The 17,796-nt window shown below is 41.3% G+C and overlaps 1 protein-coding gene across 6 annotated transcripts in view; it reads left to right on the forward strand.

Annotated features, from left to right (window-relative positions):
* Nucleotides 1-1,297: 1,297 nt before the first annotated feature.
* Nucleotides 1,298-17,796, forward strand: part of rnf220a (ring finger protein 220a) — a 101,099-nt gene continuing 84,600 nt past the window's right edge. For 2 of the 6 annotated variants that reach the window (XM_088397412.1, XM_088397413.1), the window contains exons 1-2: nucleotides 1,303-1,460; nucleotides 9,927-10,924. In XM_088397412.1, the coding sequence (XP_088253538.1) occupies nucleotides 10,273-10,924 (652 nt within the window). In that variant the 5' untranslated portion in view covers nucleotides 1,303-1,460; nucleotides 9,927-10,272. Of the gene's footprint in view, nucleotides 1,461-9,926; nucleotides 10,925-17,796 lie in introns of all 6 variants that reach the window. The other 4 variants (XM_088397410.1, XM_088397416.1, XM_088397414.1 and 1 more) reach the window with 4 other exon arrangements.

The raw sequence follows: 17,796 nt of genomic DNA on the forward strand, positions 1-17,796 counted from the left end.
CAGGGGACCGAAACAGCAGACAGAGAGGAGAAGAGATGGTATATGTATATACGTTTCTGTGCCTTACACGCAGATCGTGCGCCATTGTCCAGAAAGAAATAATCGAAAAGAAAATAGTCTTCTAAATTATGAACATCACAATCTGGATAACATCCCTCTTTGGTTGCTGCACAATACCTGGAAATTTTATTTTACTACCTTTGGCTGTTATTTGGGGTAAAAATATGTATACAATACGCCTTTAACATTTTTTAGTCAATTCATAAGTTGAATATTTTATTTTGAAAATACCTAATTGTGCTTAACAAAAACGTTACAATTGCTTGTGGCTCATGATAACTAAAGTTCAGACGTGATCATTTGGCTTCAGTTGCAAAAGGGACTAAAAAATAGTTAAATGAGGATTGAAGCATGAAGAATCATAGTCTTGTTAAGTATGTCCACATTTATGGTCATTACTACATTACATATTGTGCTTAACAAAAACGTTACAATTGCTTGTGGCTCATGATAACTAAAGTTCAGACGTGATCATTTGGCTTCAGTTGCAAAAGGGACTAAAAATAGTTAAATGAGGATTGAAGCATGAAGAATCATAGTCTTGTTAAGTATGTCCACATTTATGGTCATTACTACATTACATATTTAAAAAAATATATGCAAGAAGCCTCCATCGGTTGTTTCTTTACCATAGATTATTGTCATTATTTTTCAATGTTGAGTGGTTAGCGAGGGCTGCAGGTCCATTTTGAATCTTCAAGACCTTTTGGCGCAGGTGCTCTTGCTGCAGGAGTCCCCGACACTTCCAAAAGAGCAAACTGCCTGTCCTGAAATGACCAAGTCGAGATAGGAGGAAAGGTGGTGGTGGTAGTGATGGGGAGGGGGGTTCTCAACTTGTGCGTGTTTGTGTGCGTGTTCTTGTCCTTGCGTCATAGAGCGACCCGAGCACTGCGCGGCAGCACTGCGCCTCCAGTGCGCTCTTGCCCCCCGGACCCCCCCTCCTCCCCTCCCTCCTCCTCTCCGTACACCCCCACTCACACGCTTAGCTGTTGAGAGCCCACCACCACCACCTCCACCCCACCTCCTCCTGCCTGCCACCGTGTCTCGCGCTCCCTAAGCGGCTCCCACTCGCCTTTCCGCTCCGCGTTTCAGCTGAGGGGCTGCACGCGCACGTCGCGCTACTGATAGCCACTTTACACTCAGCGTGGAAAGTCAGCCTCTCTCTCTCCCTCTCTCTTTCCCCTCTCGCTTTCTCTCTTACGCACATACATTGTCCTCCTTGGGCAAGCTAACAGGGAGGTGTTAACTACTTTTACTTGTCGTTATCTCCGGTGCCGCGGCGCACGAGCCACCGCTACTGCTATTTGGCAAAAAAGTTTTGGGTTTGTTGTGAGGATAAAAAAAAAAGAAGACGGAGATCGAAAAGGTTCCACAGAAGTAGTGGATTCTCCCACGAAGACGTGAGTAATACTTTATTTGCCTACTTTCCGAGTTTAAAGCTTAGGAAGTTAGTTTTTGTGCAGTTTCTGTTTCTTTGGAGAGGATCTGTCAGTCGTTTTTAGGGCGGACTGTGCGTTTAACTCTAGTGGGTGAAAAAGGGGAGAAAGTCACGCCAAGTCACGGTGTCCCTTTGGACTCAGACCATCTGGGTGTGTGTTCATGTCCGTTTATATTGCTTTAGGTGTGTGCGTGAGTGTTTGTTTGTTTGTGTTGTATGCGCGCGCGTGCGTAAATGCACTTGTCAGGTTCCCAAACGAGAACGTGTTCTCCTGAAAACACTTGATGAGGATTATGGTGTGCGTGCGTGCGTGTGCGCGGGCGCGTATGAGTGTGTGTCTGTGTGTGTGTGTGTTGTGTGTATTGTCATCCCGTCACTAATACAGTTAGGCTAAATATACATTTAAATACTTGTTAAAAAAAAACAAAGTAATATATATTTAACGCCTACACATTGCGTTTTTGGGGAAAAGCAGGATATGGCAAGTTATGTTATGTTCGGACAAAATATCAAATAATTAATTTTCCATGGCCTTAATGAATGAAAAAGTTAGACCCCATTTTACTGTTTTATATTTACCTTTGGTCCACAGCAGGGCTTCTAGTTCATGCAGTCACATACCTTTTTAATTACAAATGCGTGTGCGCAATAAATAGTTTTTAATGGTGACATATGGCTTCGACGCGCAGCATGCACTGTTTTTAATCAAAAACATTTCCAAATTTTGGACCATAAAAATGTCTACTGATCTTGTTAAACATTTTAAAATCTTTTTAACGCAAATTCAAAAACCTTTACAAAAATAAAACAAAATAGCGTTTGTTTCTGCGAAGTGTCTAGCACAATTGCAACAAATTAATTGGAAATAATGGTGCGTCACAATCATGCACGCGCACGTTTCCACCTCACGCGTACACTTACAAAGGCCTCGAGTCGGGAGACACCTGTTAACTGGGAGCAGCTATAATTTACCCCCCGACCCCCCACCCCCCTTCCAAACAAGTAGCGTCAAGCCGGAGGAAGCCTCCCGGGGCTTCCAGATTCGTGGCCGGGCACCGCAAGCCAAAATCGGCATCCCTAAAAACCACCTCCCTTTTGTAAGCTGTCACTTTTATCGGATCCACAATTCGAGGGTATTTTAAATGCGCGTCTTGTGGATGATTAATTTCGTTGACTTTTAATAAGATTGATCACTTTTTTTGTCGTTGAAAAGCACCTTGACTAACCCCGTTTTACAAAGCAAAGAAAGTTATAGTCCCATATTACAAAATGATGGACTCTTTCTTTTTTCCCTCTTTTGATAATTAACTTTTTTTTATTATTTCAACGGAGGGCAATAGCTACTGATCGATTTAAGACGGGTGACTCTTCCCTTAGCCTAATTGTCTGCCGTGTTTGGTCTTCAACCGCAACATTATTCGCAACGGCGCACGTCACTTTTAGTATATATACCAAAAGTAGATGTGTATAAATTCTGCATTAGATTATAAAAACTCAAAAGAGGACACGGAGTTGCACTAAAAGAGGTCATCAACAGCATTACATTTAAAATTTAAAAAAGAAGAAACGATAAACCGGCATATGCCGCAAGTGATCATTACTTTGATTTCAGTGATGGATGACTTGAAATTGATTTATTGATTGTCGGATCAACCAACCCTGTCTTGTAACGACCGCGCAAGCCTGTTTAATTTCCAACTAAATGTACTCGACTAGACGACACTCATCTTTTGAATGTGTGGTAATAGTTATTATCGGAAGGCTATATGGCTTGCATTCTGCGTTATAAGCTGCCTTCACTGCACCGGGACCGGCTTGTGAAAAAGTTTCATTTTTTTCATTAAATGTAAGGCCAAGTCAGAAGAAATGAAAGTGAACAATTTCACTGACTGCGCTCTTCATGTGAAACACATGAACGGATTTTTTTTCAATTAAAAGAAGTAATTACATTTTCTTTAATTTCATATGACAATAATACCAAATAATATTCTCTTAATTCAAGTTTAAAAAATCTGATGAAATGCAGGCAAATGTATTTGATCTATATTTGTATACGATGGATAAAATCTGCTTAACCTCTAGAATTACTGTAAATTATTATTTTAATGCATATTAATCATGATTTAAAAAGGCGAGGTAATTTAAAAATAATGAAGGTCATTTTCACGTGGCGTTTTTTCTAGTTCAAGATGTCAGGATGTGTGCGTGTCAGTGCATGCAGGTTATTATTTCTCCATTTACGTTTCCAGACGGAGTGATTTATAGACCAACGCCTTTCTTTTAAATTAAACTGACTTCCAGGTTTAGTGATCCCCTTATTTTGAAGGAGCCATCTGCAAATTTTGAAAACATTTTTGTGCATGTACGTGTATTAGTCTTGAGCGAAGCAAATAAATAATCATGCCCAATAATATCCAGAAATATAAAAATAAATGTAGATTAATTTTTAACCAACCATTTGCGATTAAGATTTTCTGAAATATCTTCCTTCAAGGGGTACTTCGATAATTTTATTGATTTGGACCAATAATATATAATGTCGGCCCGCTTCTTTTTCTTTCATTCGCACGGGAAGTAAAGGAAAAAAAATCCCGAAAAGCAGCAAATGATGATTTATTTTCGAACCCCGTGCAGTCAGTTTTTATTGCTTGTCATTGATCTCCGTGGCTCCATGCTCTGTGCAGCGAGAAGTGAACTAAAATTAATGTCCATTTCGCACCTCTATCCCGGGTCGATGGCTGAGTGAGAAGTTTGTTTCAATTGGAATCCCAGGACACGGAACGTCCATTGAGGGGCGTGGAAGGGGGTAGGGGTTCCGTATGCGTAAACCCCCCCTAATTTGAGCAAGTGCGTTTCTCTAACCACGCTCCTGTTTAAAACTATTTTTGTATAATAATGATAATAATAATAATAATAAGACAAAAAATACTCAAAAACCTTTTAGACTTCTATGGACGTGCATGCCACGGCCATTAATTTGTTTCTGCTCAATAGACATAGGAAATAAAACGTTCCATAAATTCACACTTATTTTCAATATGCTTATATTTGGGAACATATTGACGCATCATTGCGCGCATTAACCCATCATGACACGGACAGTAAATTAAGCAGAGATTGCTCACTCGCGACTTATTTGATAACCCCCCCTCCTCTCACCCCCACCCCAAGTCTATTAAGCCTTATGCACTAATTCCTCATTCTTTATTATACGCAACTCCTGAGTTCTTCAACCCCCTCCTCTCCTCCTTCTCTCAGGTGTACGTTTTATTATTGTGTTGCGTTAATAAACGCAGCACACGCGAGCTAATTTGACAAGCGGAATATAATTGAAATCAAGGCGTGCACGGGTAAATAAGTGCTGGAACACACACTCTACAGGGAAATACTTGCTGCGTGCTTTGCGCCTCCCAAAACTTTGTACTTCTCTTCTTACAATCACTATCATCAAGCCTGATGTATTAATTTAATGAATAGAATATTGCAAGCTTTTTGTGGCTTAATATTTTTCATTTCAATTGCAGTCTGCAAATTGCATTTTGATGCAATCTTGCTTAGTCCAACATATTTTTTTTTTATTTAAATGTCTCTACTTATTTTCAAAATATTTTGCCAATTTTATTATTAGTTACACAAGTTGACTATGCGATAATTGTCCCCCCAAAAGAGGGAAAACTGCTGGGAGTTGATTGTAAATCAAATTATTATCTTTATTGATGACAGGAAAGAGGAGTAGCTCGAGTTCAGTCATTTTCTATTGGAAAGAAATCACTCCATGGAGGTGATCTGCACACTGTGTTTAATGGTTTGATTGCATTGGAGACGGCAGGGACTACTAATGCAGTTGTTGGGGCTGTTATGGGGTGAATATCGCTGGCAACAAGAGAAAGTCAGCCAAGCAGCCTAATGAGGGGGAAGGAGTTGTGTCGGATGTCGGATATACTTTCTCTATCGTTGGGTGTCTTTTTCTCTCTCTCTCTCAGGTTTCGTCGTTCATTTGTCAATTACTTGTTGTGCGTGCACTCACACACATACGCTGGCGCACATCGATTGTAAGAAGTCAGAATCTGTGTGGATTACTTATCATTTTTCTCCCAGACGCCAGCTGGGCATCCAGACAGGAGATGATACAAGGAGCCTGATCCTATCACACACACACTCAAGCACCACCCTGCATGTGATCATTTCACCAATATGATATCCACATTGCACACTTGGCTGCCTTGTGGTGAGTAAATGTAAAGATTTGATTCTCATTACAGAGCATCACGCCCTACCTACCGTATTCTCGTGTCTTCTCTTGAAATTTGACCTAGAAGAGTCATCAGTGTAGTTTTCTTTAGTTGTAATCAACCTCATTAACTACCTAATTGAGGAACATTAGAGAAGAGTTTTGCCTTGTTAGATTTAATCGGCTTGGATGCAGCTTGTTGTTCAAAGTAGACAGCGAGCTTCCTGTCTGCCTGTGAGATTAGTGACCGCTGCTGTGCACGCCAACGTAACGTGGCAATAAAGAGTCATCGCAGGGCGACAGAGTGCCACACACGCTCACTCAGCGGCACTCGTGAAGGGCAGACGGCGAGCTCACCTGTCAGTCAGCAAAGGCGCTGGTGTCATCTGTCAGCTTGTCGGGGTCGTTCGCAGCGGGGCGACTTGTCGCTTGGAGGCCATACTGATTTTGCTGTACAGTGACCAGGAGAAATGATTTATTTGTCAGTGAACGCTTTGTGATTCGTGTCCTGTGAACTGGGTATGAATAGAAATCCTCGCCCCAGGCCCAGGGCATGACACTGTGTCTCCAAATATCCCCAGAGTCTTACTCTTTAAATCCTATTTTCTTATTGCTAAGGCTATTCCATGTTAGCCTTTATCACATCGCTAGCACATAAAGAAAGATATTTTGCACCTGCTTCGTCATATTATTTCCACTCTCAACAAGCCGAGGCGCCTTTAGCTGTGGCACATGCTGTATAGCATGTTAGCCCGCTTTGTACAAATTTGTATTGATTTAGCGAACGGAATATCATTACCCAGCTCACACGATTATGCTGTTTGCATGTGCCGTATGAAATCTTACTGTCATATTTTGATGCCTGTGCATGGAAGTTGTTGACTGAAGGTTGGATATCATATCGTGCATTATTAAACTTTCAGCAAACTATCCAAATCCATCCCAAAATTGAATACTACATCTGCTTGCAGCTGCATGGAAATTGCGCAGTAAAACTTAACCACCTTACACTGAAAGCGTCTCGGTGTTTGGTTGCATTTGTCCATAACATTTATTAGCCACTAAGCAGAGCAGTGATAAAATAGTCTTGCCATTGCTACCAAACCAACAGACGGTGATAACTCTTGAGAAACTCCGGTCAGTGTGATGGCTTCTTGTCATTCTACGTTGTACCCCAAATGTCACACTTGGTTTCAAGCAATGCACGTAAGAAGTGATCATTTATTGAGATCACATGTTAAGTACCTGCACCTGTATTCTGTGTTCTTTTAATAATAAAAGAGGTTAACAGTACACCATAAAATGTTTATGTGTTGGATTTGTGTGGTGGTTAAAATGCAGAATGCTCGGATCAATCTGAAAGTGGAGATGCCAGGGAAGGTAAAGTTGCTGGTACAGATTTTGGGCGATGTATCAATTTAATTCTGACGTCGGTACACATCAGGATAGAAAATTCATATTATATTTATCATATTTCAAAATCTTTGTAAAATTGACACTTTCACTTTTGGTCAGCGATCTCCATCCTCTAAAAACAGCTTCACCATAGCTGTTGACATATAGTTGAACAGAATTTTAGAATGCTTTGGGATCCCCCTGGGATGAGCTAGATGAAGTGGCTGGGGGAGTGAAACTCAAATGCTAGACAAATAAAACAGGTGAGAGAGTCAGAGTGGAAAAGAGAAGAAAATAAAAACAGGTCACGGAACATGCAGAAACCGAATACTGGCCGGCAGGCGGCTCAATCGGAGGATGGTCTCTGAGACTCCAGGCCAGTGCTGCACTGGCACTTGGCCTGAGTCATCAAACATGCATGTTGTTCTTTGGCAGAGATGTTCCAGAGATTTTGGCCTCTTGAAGTAATCCTCTTGACAGACCAAAATGATTCCATGAAAAAGGCAGGTTCTGGACGACTGGGTCCTTTGTGACCCGGTCTATCCTGCCATGATAATGTAGCTTGTTGGAGTCAGATGTAGGAAAACTAAAAAGTATTTATCTTGACTTCACTCTCCAAATGCATTTTTTTTATTCCTTTGATTACCACGAGTGGAAATCTGACATTTTAGAAGGTTAACAAGTAGAAAAATCTGTGTGTACAACATTTTAATCAAAACTGAAAGTTCCAAAAAGCCGACCCACATATTACATCCCTCCGTGATCATTTCAGTTAACTATTCCAAAATCTTTCGTTTGTGTTTCTGATACATTCAACAAGTAATAAGATCAAAGTTAATCATCTTGGATGCACCACAAATAGAATCCTCATTTGATGAGGTGCATCAATGTTGACACAGCAATTTCTACATTGGTAAAACAGTCACTTTAAGTACACGTTTGACACAAATTGCCCACCCCCCACCACCCCTTGAGTGTAATATCGCAGCGACGGCTGTATCTTTCTCCTACACGGTAATCAAATTATGCTAGCGTGGTAAATGTTCCCCTGTGACATTTTCTATTATAAAATGCATATCGCCGCTGTCAGACAATGAGTGGCTGATATCCCCTCAGTAGCAAATGGGATTGTAAGTGGCACAGACTGACATTATATTTGTGCATTGGCTGTTATTGTGCTTGTGTTTTGATTTTGGGGAGATGTACAAAAGTGCAAATGCAGTTTTTGGAAATATCTTGAATGTCCTGTACCTCACTGAAAGCAGATTCTAAATGACTTAAAGTTTTTTCTTTGTGGTTAGTATGAGAATGCAACAATGACCCTACTCTTGGCCTGTAGGAAAATGACGATAAAGCTGAAATAGAAATGTTATGGTCTCCTCCAATCTACTTCAAAGGTTACACGGGGAAATGTTCATTGTTGCACCTGACAAAGAAAAATAGAGGTAGAAAAATGATGGGGAAAAAATGAATGAGAGATGATTTCTTTGTTTGACAAAAGAGCCAATTCTAGTATGGTGTGTGGATGGTCAAAAAATGAATTTGAAAAAGGGGGGCCAGATATGTAATCTGAGATCACATGGTACCAGTCCAGATCAAAAGTGTGTTAGCCTCAGCCATTCTCACCACTGCATCAGCTTGCGGTAATGTAAAACATCTCACAGTGCCCGGGGTGCCTCCTCTCAGCTTACCCTGGGCTTTGGCACGTGTTTTCTTGTTGGAGTTAGGTGAGTGCGCCAAAGCCCAGATCAAGTTTACTAATCGATCGTAACAGGTTTTACCTAGAGCCGATTTCTAACGATATCACCTTTAAATCCATAACCAAGTTCCAAAGTCTTCCTCCGCAGCAGTTTCATAGCATTTTTTAACGCTCAAAAAACCATCCACCTTCAAGTTGCCCTTTTGGGATAAACATCTCTTAAATGTTATTTTATCGTTTCATTGGCTGCCCGTCTGCATACGGCAGCTCGACCAATCGAGCACTCTGATCTAATCCCGGAGAGAATGAATTCGAGACTGTTGCCGCGGATGCTGGGGTCGTGAGGTCAAGTACAGCTAATTTATTCACTCAGTCAGATTTCCTGGATGGCAGATGGAGGGGTCTGATATGATATCACCCATCGGAATCACCCAAGGGAGAAGAGAGTTAGGAAAGGAGGGTGAGAAGGAGCTATCTGAGGAGATGAGAACTGCAAAAGGGAGGTCAGATAGTGAAAAAAATTGTCAAATTAAAAGATGGCACAGAGTGTAGAATAGCATGAAAGTTTATCGTATGTACTCTATTTGATGGGTTGAACCTCATCGATTCTTATCAGATATGTCTGTCGGCATGCGGGTGGGCGGCAAAAATATGTTTGGGCTCTTATCTTGAGACAAGTGGTTCCGGTCCAGTAAAATCTGGGAGATGGTAAGAATAAGCGGCTTAGACTGTGATCGGAGATGGCAGAGGGAGGAGAAATAGTGCTAGGAGGATGAGAGGAGATGAGGATTCTGAGAGGGGGTGGATTGATTTGCAAAATAGAGGACAAGCAGGAGGCATTCGATAAAGCTGGAATGCAACAAAGAATATGAGTGGAAAGATGTAATTTGTGAACTTTTTTTCTAAAGAGTGCGGGAATCAGGGATGAAGGTGGTAACGATTAGTTTTTTGGAGGCTTTAGAGGATTGAACAGTGGGAAGGAATTTTTGGGGCAAAATGCTAAGAAGCAGCTTCTGTGATTTTTTTTTTTTTTTTTGATACCACACTCATGGAAGAAGCAGGAGATGGCTTTAATCTAACATTTGGGTTTTGTCTCTTCACAGTTTGACCACAGGAAGATGAAGAACCCGCTGTGACAACCAACCCTCACGACAGACTCCAATTAAAGGGCTTCAACTCCAGATTCAACCGGACAGAATAAAGCAAAGAGTAGAACATCCCTGACAGAAGAAAGTCCATTCCAACACCTGTTACAGAACTAAAGATTTTAGCTCTGCTAAAGAGTAATGAAGTAAAACCGCAATCGGAGCCAGATAGCTTACTGACCTGCAAGACTCACGACTCTTATTGGAGACCCTTTCCACAGGGTCTGTTTTCAGTTTCTCTGAGGAGGAAACAGCTCCTCCTCTTCCTCCTAAAATCTTCTCAACCAATCTCATCTACTTCAACATGGACCTCCACAGAGCAGCATTCAAGATGGAGAGTTCCTCCTACTTGCCAAACCCCCTGGCTTCTCCAGCCCTCATGGTCTTGGCTTCCACCGCTGAAGCTTCTCGCGATGCTTCTATTCCTTGCCAGCAACCACGCCCATTTGGTGTCCCCGTTTCTGTCGAGAAAGATGTTCACTTGCCATTTAATAATGGTTCGTACACCTTTGCATCAATGTATCACCGCCAAGGTGCTGTCCCACCAGGTTTCCCCAACAGGGACTTTCCTCCATCCCTCCTCCACCTCCATCATCAGTTTGCCCCGCCTAATCTGGACTGCTCACCAATCAGCATGTTGAACCACAGTGGCGTTGGGGCCTTCAGGCCCTTTGCTTCTCCTGAGGATCGAGATGGAGCACCAGGCGGGTATCAGTCTGCCTTCACCCCAGCTAAGCGCCTCAAAGGCTGCCTGGATCCAGACGCTTCCCCCCATCTCCGTTATTCTGATGCTGAGGGGAAAGAATATGACTTTGGTGGTGCTCAGATCCCACCCGGGAGCTCACCAAGCAGCGCCCTGAAGGCCGTAGAGGACAGCGGAAAGAAGATCTTTGCTGTGTCTGGCCTCCTTTCAGACCGAGAGACTTCCTCCAGCCCTGAGGACCGCATGGAACGCTGTAAGTCCTCATTTAAGTTTCCTCCCTTTTGCAACACACACATTGATAAGCAACAAAAAATTAATGCAATGTTTTTTTTGCGATGTCACAAGAAGAAGAAAAAAAACTCATGTAGGCAAATCTAACTGGGGCCCTTGAATTAAAAAAGCAACTTCCAAAAGAATGTTACACACTTGCATCACACACCCCAGTAAACATTCCCATCTATGTTTTCTAGTCATCATCTCACTTGGCTCAACCAATCTTTGATTCACAACCTAACAAGCTCTACTAGTCACATTAGCATTTACCAGGGGAAGGGGATGCCATTTGGCCCTTCCGCACTCTGCATACTCCGTGTGTAGTATGTGTGTGTTCATGTACATGTTTGTGTGCGTATGTCGGCCATGCTCCTTGCCATCAGTATTCATCATCATCATAGTTTCACCCTGGCGGCCAAAATATTTGCACACATTCCCAAAACCATCTAAAATCATCTAAAATCATCTAAAATGACATGTATTTGTTAAGTTATTCATATTCACCTTTGCAGTTATCTGTTCTATTTTTCCAGTCCTCTTTCAAAGGTTTATTTTTTGTGGGATGAATCCATGAACTCATAAATGACAAAAGCTCATCTGATAAAAAAATAATGTGAGGGAAGTAGAGAAGAAAACTGAAGAAGTCTTAAAGTACATAAAACCATCGGAGAGATTATTTCAATATTAAGCATCTATTTGTATAATATTAATAATGTAGCATAAGATTTGTTAGATACTGAGAAACCGATACTGTTCAACAACACTAAAGCTTTGTAAGAACATGTAATAAAAAAAAGGGTTTCTGTGCTGTCTTTTGGAACGGCTGAATCCCAATCTAATCAGGTTAAGTCTTGGCAGAAGAAGCCTCCACCTTTACCATAGGCCTCTAATGCAATTGGATGTGTGGAGGCTCTGCTCACAGCAAAGAATTATGGGTTCTCCTTCACTGGTTCTGTTCAATGAGTGGAGATGCGTAAAAGCCCAACAACACTTTAGCACAACCCCATGAGGTTTGGAACTGGAACATTTTTTTACAGCCAGTGCTGCTAGTAGGATGTCAACAGATACATAATGTGAAATGAAACTATACCACGCAAATTAATGATTTTTTTTTTTTTGTAAAACATCAGCCATGAGGGACATATAGAATTTTTTTTTTTCTTTTCAGAAAGGAGTTTTATGTTCAGACCGTCATAAGGGGAAATATACTTCATTTACACCTCAATATTTATTGTGATTACGCACCAATCATCTCATACCTAATCCGAGGCGTGTGAGGAATTCCTTTTTCTGAACTAAATATTCTAATATGACTTAAAAAGTAGTTCATCCCGACGTTCTGCCTCCACTTCTGTCATCTCTGTACAAAATGCTTGACGGCCGCACTATGCAAAGCCCTCCCAAATCCCCCCAATGCACAGGCAGACACGACGGCTGTTGGCTAAAGCCGCTAACATATCAAGTGCTAAACCTACACATAAAGTCCCCATCACGCCTTTTAGGATAAAACATGTCATCATTATAAATGGTATTATTGTTATATAATAATACTTTAATACAAATCAGCTCCAATCAAAAGGAGGATTCTTTTAAAAAAAAAAAGAAGTCATAGAAATTATGTGTGATTGGAATTATTGCATTGTTGACAGCCTTGGCACATTTGTTTGTTTGCTGCAAGGATTCTGTTTTTGTACATATCAGTTATTCATGCACATGGTATCCAGCATTTGCTCTGATCTTTGTTTTCTTTTGGATCTGACATATCTCTCTATCTTTTCTTGATGCCTTGTCCCTAACCAGATCCTCATCGTGCTCCATTTTCAATGTGACAGCTGTGGACAGTTTGTTTTTATCATCAGATGCACACTGATCCTGACCCTGCCAAATTTGGATCACTGAACCTTCCACTTTTAACAATCCATCTTTTCATTATCCAAATCGCTTATCCTCTGTGATTTACCGAAGTCAAATTCCTTGTTTGGCACGCTCAAACATGGCGAATAAAAAACTCTTGAATCTTGAATCTTGAATCTTAAGGTTACGGGTGTGCCGCAGTTTATCCCGGCGCTCTTCAGGAAGTTGTCGTACACCAAGAAATGTTTGTTAGCCAATCGCAGGGCACATAAACACAAACAACTAGTCAAACGCAAACCTAAGGAACAGTACTCCATTGTCACTTAGAAAATCAGACTCAGCAAAAGTGAGAGTAAGTAAGAATGCACAAATGTTTTCCACTGCTGCAGTAAGTTGAATAAGACAAATGAACTAAGGTAAATACAAATCAATTGTCAAGGTTACAAAACAGACATATTGCAGAATTTATTTGCTTTGTTGAGACATTTTGTTCAAAATGTCCACAGAGAAAAGTTGTTTTGGGTCATTGGATTCATGTAGCGCAAAATGTTTTGTGATAAACATAGAGTCCTTAAAAAAAAAAAAAAGAGAGTGGAACATCATGTTGGAGATTGGGATTTAATTAATCCTTGGAATTCTCATACGTTCCATTTTTTTCCTCATGTATTTTTTTCCCCCCTTGCTGTGATACGTGTGAGGTTAAAAAAATCTGAAACGCTCATCCTTCCTCTTGTCTTCTTAAAAATCTGTCGCCCGCCACCTTGGCTGCCCTCCCCCCCTATCTCTGCCTGTCACGGTCCAGTGGCGGGGTTAAGTTAAGTAAGAGTGTTCTAATAATTAGGACTGGGACTCACCAGCCGACTAGAGTGTGTGCATGTTTGTGTATGTGTGTCTTTTTGACAGTGCTTAGCCAGATGTTAAAAGCCTTGTTGTCTCCCTGTCAGTCCCCAACTGTGCGCCACACACACAACTTGCCCACCCAGCCCGGCCTATTAGGGTAGTGGTTGTCACTCTTCTGTAAAGCCAATCGTATGGATAGCTGCTTCCTGATAATATCCCCACTCTAAACTCTAGCTTTAAAAGAAAAAGAGTCAAAGGTTTTTAATCTTTCTTCTGAACAGTCCATCCCTGCTTTTACCCTTGTCTGTGTGGCACATACAAACAAGCCGAGTTGGTTGATGTGAGTCTTGTGGTCACTGTTGCAATGATGGTTTGGCTCGAGGATTAGTCCCTTCCTGTCGATCCTTTTGTTGGCCCAGCCACTCCATTTGAACACAGATAATGTGTGTGTGTGTGCGTGTGTGTCTGTCTGTGTGTGAGCGTGCTTCGTAAGTACCAAAACTTCTTGTGGATACATTTTATGAGCCGTAATGTTTTCCATAGTTTCATTAAAGCATAGTCTAAAAAAAAAAAAAATCTCTCCACTTAATTTTCTGTTGATAACACAGAGCAAAACAACCCCCACACACACACAAAATCATCACCCGACTGATTCAGAAGTCCCCAAAAGTTATTGATCTTCTTTAGCAAACAGCTCAGCCTGCAGTGATTCATGGTATTCACAAATCTCCTCATCTAGATGAGTTGCGAGACCCGTTTCCTTTTCATTTTGTCCGCTTTCTTCGTCACACCTCCGCTGCATCTTTTTATTCTTCCCCATCACGCCTCCCTCCATCGCTGTCCTTATATCCTTCTCACTTCCTCTCGACACCCCTCCCCTCTTCTCCTCCTCAGTAATCTAATCTGCAGCCAGTTTGTGGATGCAGTCTAGTGTGACAGACCCCCCCCCCCCCATAACCCTCTACCCCCCCTCACACTTCTCTCACTTTCATGCACAGCAACACACCCTCTCTCACACACAAACTGTTTCCAAAAAGGCCTGCTGGCTTGGCAGAGGGGCCTTACCCCTCCTTGTCCTGGTCACACCCTCTTTAATTTTGAATTATTCATCAAATCTGATTGGTTCCTGCTGATGGTAGCCATGATGCGAACAAACAGTTTCTGTGTGCATGTGTGTGTGTGTGTGTGTGTACTGTCAGTACTGTCAGTTCACAAAGGCCATACCTCTTATATATTACAAGTTATTTTATATTCCTTTTTTTTTTTCAAAATTGTAAATTCAAATTAGCATCTGCAGCATACTACCCCACCCCAAGTCCTTTTGAAAGCTGAAAAAAATCAATATTGGTTCTTTTACATACATGCTAGAGCGTGTGCTTGCTCATATGATTTGCGAATGAATCTAAAGTCACTGCAGAACTGAGTCTAAGTAGAAAAGACCAAAAAAAAAAAAAAAAAGTCAGTTCCTTACCTTATAGAAGCAATTTTAAACTATTAGGGAGGGAATATACATGTACAATATAACCTGAAACAATCCAGGGCTATTTTAAAAAATAATTTATACCGTTAAATGACTGAGTGAATTGTGAAGACAACATTAAGGCATACAAGATATTTGTGAAGGTGTGCAGAAAATTAATAATATTAGGCCTTGGCATTGGTCTGACTTGTTGTGCATCTTAATGAAGCAGCTCAATGCACTTTTCCAAGTAAATCCCACAATAATGCACCATATTTGAAAACAAACCTATTTGTAAAATCAATGACAACCGTAGCATCAAATATTTTCCCTATTGCATGGTCAGGTTTGTCCAACCTATTCTCTTGCGTCTACTTGTACGTGTGTGAAATTGCATTTGTGTCGTTAAAGGCGTGAACAGCCACTGATCACGGATTTACCCGCACTTGAGACAAAGACAGGGATAAATTTGAGGATGAGTGTGTCACTGTTTGCTAATACGACTGTGTGTTCCGTATGGCAAATATTTTTTCCCCGCACTTCACGTTGACCCTGTGGTGGCGCAGCATACCTAAAAGCCGCATCAGAGGAAAGTTTAGCCAAGCGGAACATACAGCAGCAAACACACTTAAACAGTTCCAGACCCGGCTCCGAGCTTTTCCAAAGTCAACATACTGTTTGTGAGAATCTCAAAGGAGTAAAGCAATCCTCTCATCATCTTTAATCTTCTAACTTTCCCTTCCAACCCCCTTCGTCTTCCTCCTCTTCTCCCCAGTCCGTCACTGAGTGTGTGAGGAATCCCAGCCCACTGTTCAGCAGATGAATAATTTAGCGGTGTGTGTATCATCTGTTTACCGTGCTAATCCATCTGTCAGCAGGCACCTATCGATTCGCGCCTGCTTGGTAATTGTGCATCCGTGCCACACATGCATGAACACACACACGCACACACACACACACAATACTGGATGCAAAAAAAAACGCACTGGAGCACCTTTATGATGTGCAACTTAGCTCATATTCAGATCCTGTAGCTGTCAGCTGGACTTCATCTTTGTTGAGTGAAAGTGATTGCAGAGTCAAGGTCATGAGAAACTGATTGCAAAGGCTTCTGGGAGTTTCCTTGTTGTTTCTTTCTGTTATTGTTTGTACAGTATTAGCGCAAAAGGGTTTTGTGTTTCCATCTGTGAAATACTACTACTACTAATAGTAATATTAATAATCGTCTACTTGATGCCAGATTAATGCAATGAAGCTCCATTTCATAAACATGAGGTCTCAGAAATGATAAACTGCTCGTATCAGTTGAGAAAGAGCAGAATGATGGGTAGTGCGGTGCAATAATGAATCAGTGTGTGACTATTGATGGTTGTAATTATTAAATGACTGGTTTTAAAAGCTCATTGATCCACGTCTTTAGCTACTTGACTGATTACTAATTACTGCTTTAGTATGTTAATGCATGCACATATGGTATACGCACACACACCTTGAGAGGAAATACTTGTGTGGCTCCCGCATGGCATGTTGTAGGACTGCAGAGTTTCGCAAAGAACAATAAAAAAAGAAATCCATGATGTGTCACCTTGGGATAAACCTGTGGTTCTTTTTCCTCTTCTAAATTTGAGTGTCATGGTGTGCGTTCCAGCTGATTGATCATGTTCTGTATTCCAAGCCAGGCCTCTGTTGCCTTCACTAACACAGTAAACATGTTTGCTGGGGTGCGCAGCAGGGTTCATTTCGATGTAGAGCGACTAATGTCACACCCTCTCGGCAAAATGCGAGGAATTCTGCCCTCTGGGACAAGTGTCACATCTTTGTGCATATGTGTGTAGTGTGCCCCCCCCCCCCCCCCCCCCCCCCCCCCGCTCACCATCTGTATGAGTGTGTTTCTGCATCTCGGTATTTGTGTGTATGAGTGTGTGTCGGGGGGTGTTAAAAGAAGGCAGGGGCTTAGCAGAGCAAAAGAGAGCAAATCTGTCAGCTCTCCCTGGGCAGACAACCCTTCTGACCCTCATTCAAAGACATATTGATTCTCCTCTACACCCAACAGAGGAGGGTGTGTGTTTGTGTGCATGTGTGTGTAAGTGCACAAGTGCTTAACACAGCCTGATGTCTCCTGCACATCCGTTGTCCTGAAGCATTGTTAAATGAGATAAAATATAGTTGATTGTATAATCAATTCAACAGTTTTTCAGATATTGAACCAATTACAGTTTTGAATGGGAGTTTTTATAACATAGAACACTAAGGTGACAGAGTTTGCCATTTTCTTTCTATCACTATTTCGTGTCGTTGTTATAGGTGACAGTTTTGTTTCAATTAGACCACCTTATTAACACCAAGTTTCACATTGCCTTCTACTATGTGAAGAGACCTATGACCTCTGGGACCCGACCAATCAAGGCTACACAAGTCGTTAGTAGCCCTGCATGCAGTGGACAATGTTACTTGAAAGCACAGCTTTTGTGATGCAAATTATTAATATAATAATTAATATATATCAGTTATATATTCATGGAATAATATAGATAATGTAATATTAATATAATAATTAATATGCTGATTTTATTTCCCAGTGGGAAAACTCATTTTTAATTTGACCGATTGGAATTGAACTAGCAACCCAGAATGAATTAAATTCAACCTGATGGGTTCCACAAGTTAGACATCCCACTCTGTTGAGTTTACTTTCAGAA

Source organism: Syngnathus floridae, chromosome 14 (genome assembly GCF_059516105.1).
Source record: "Syngnathus floridae isolate MCC-2025c chromosome 14, RoL_Sflo_1.0, whole genome shotgun sequence".
NCBI classification, from domain to species: Eukaryota; Metazoa; Chordata; class Actinopteri; order Syngnathiformes; family Syngnathidae; genus Syngnathus; species Syngnathus floridae.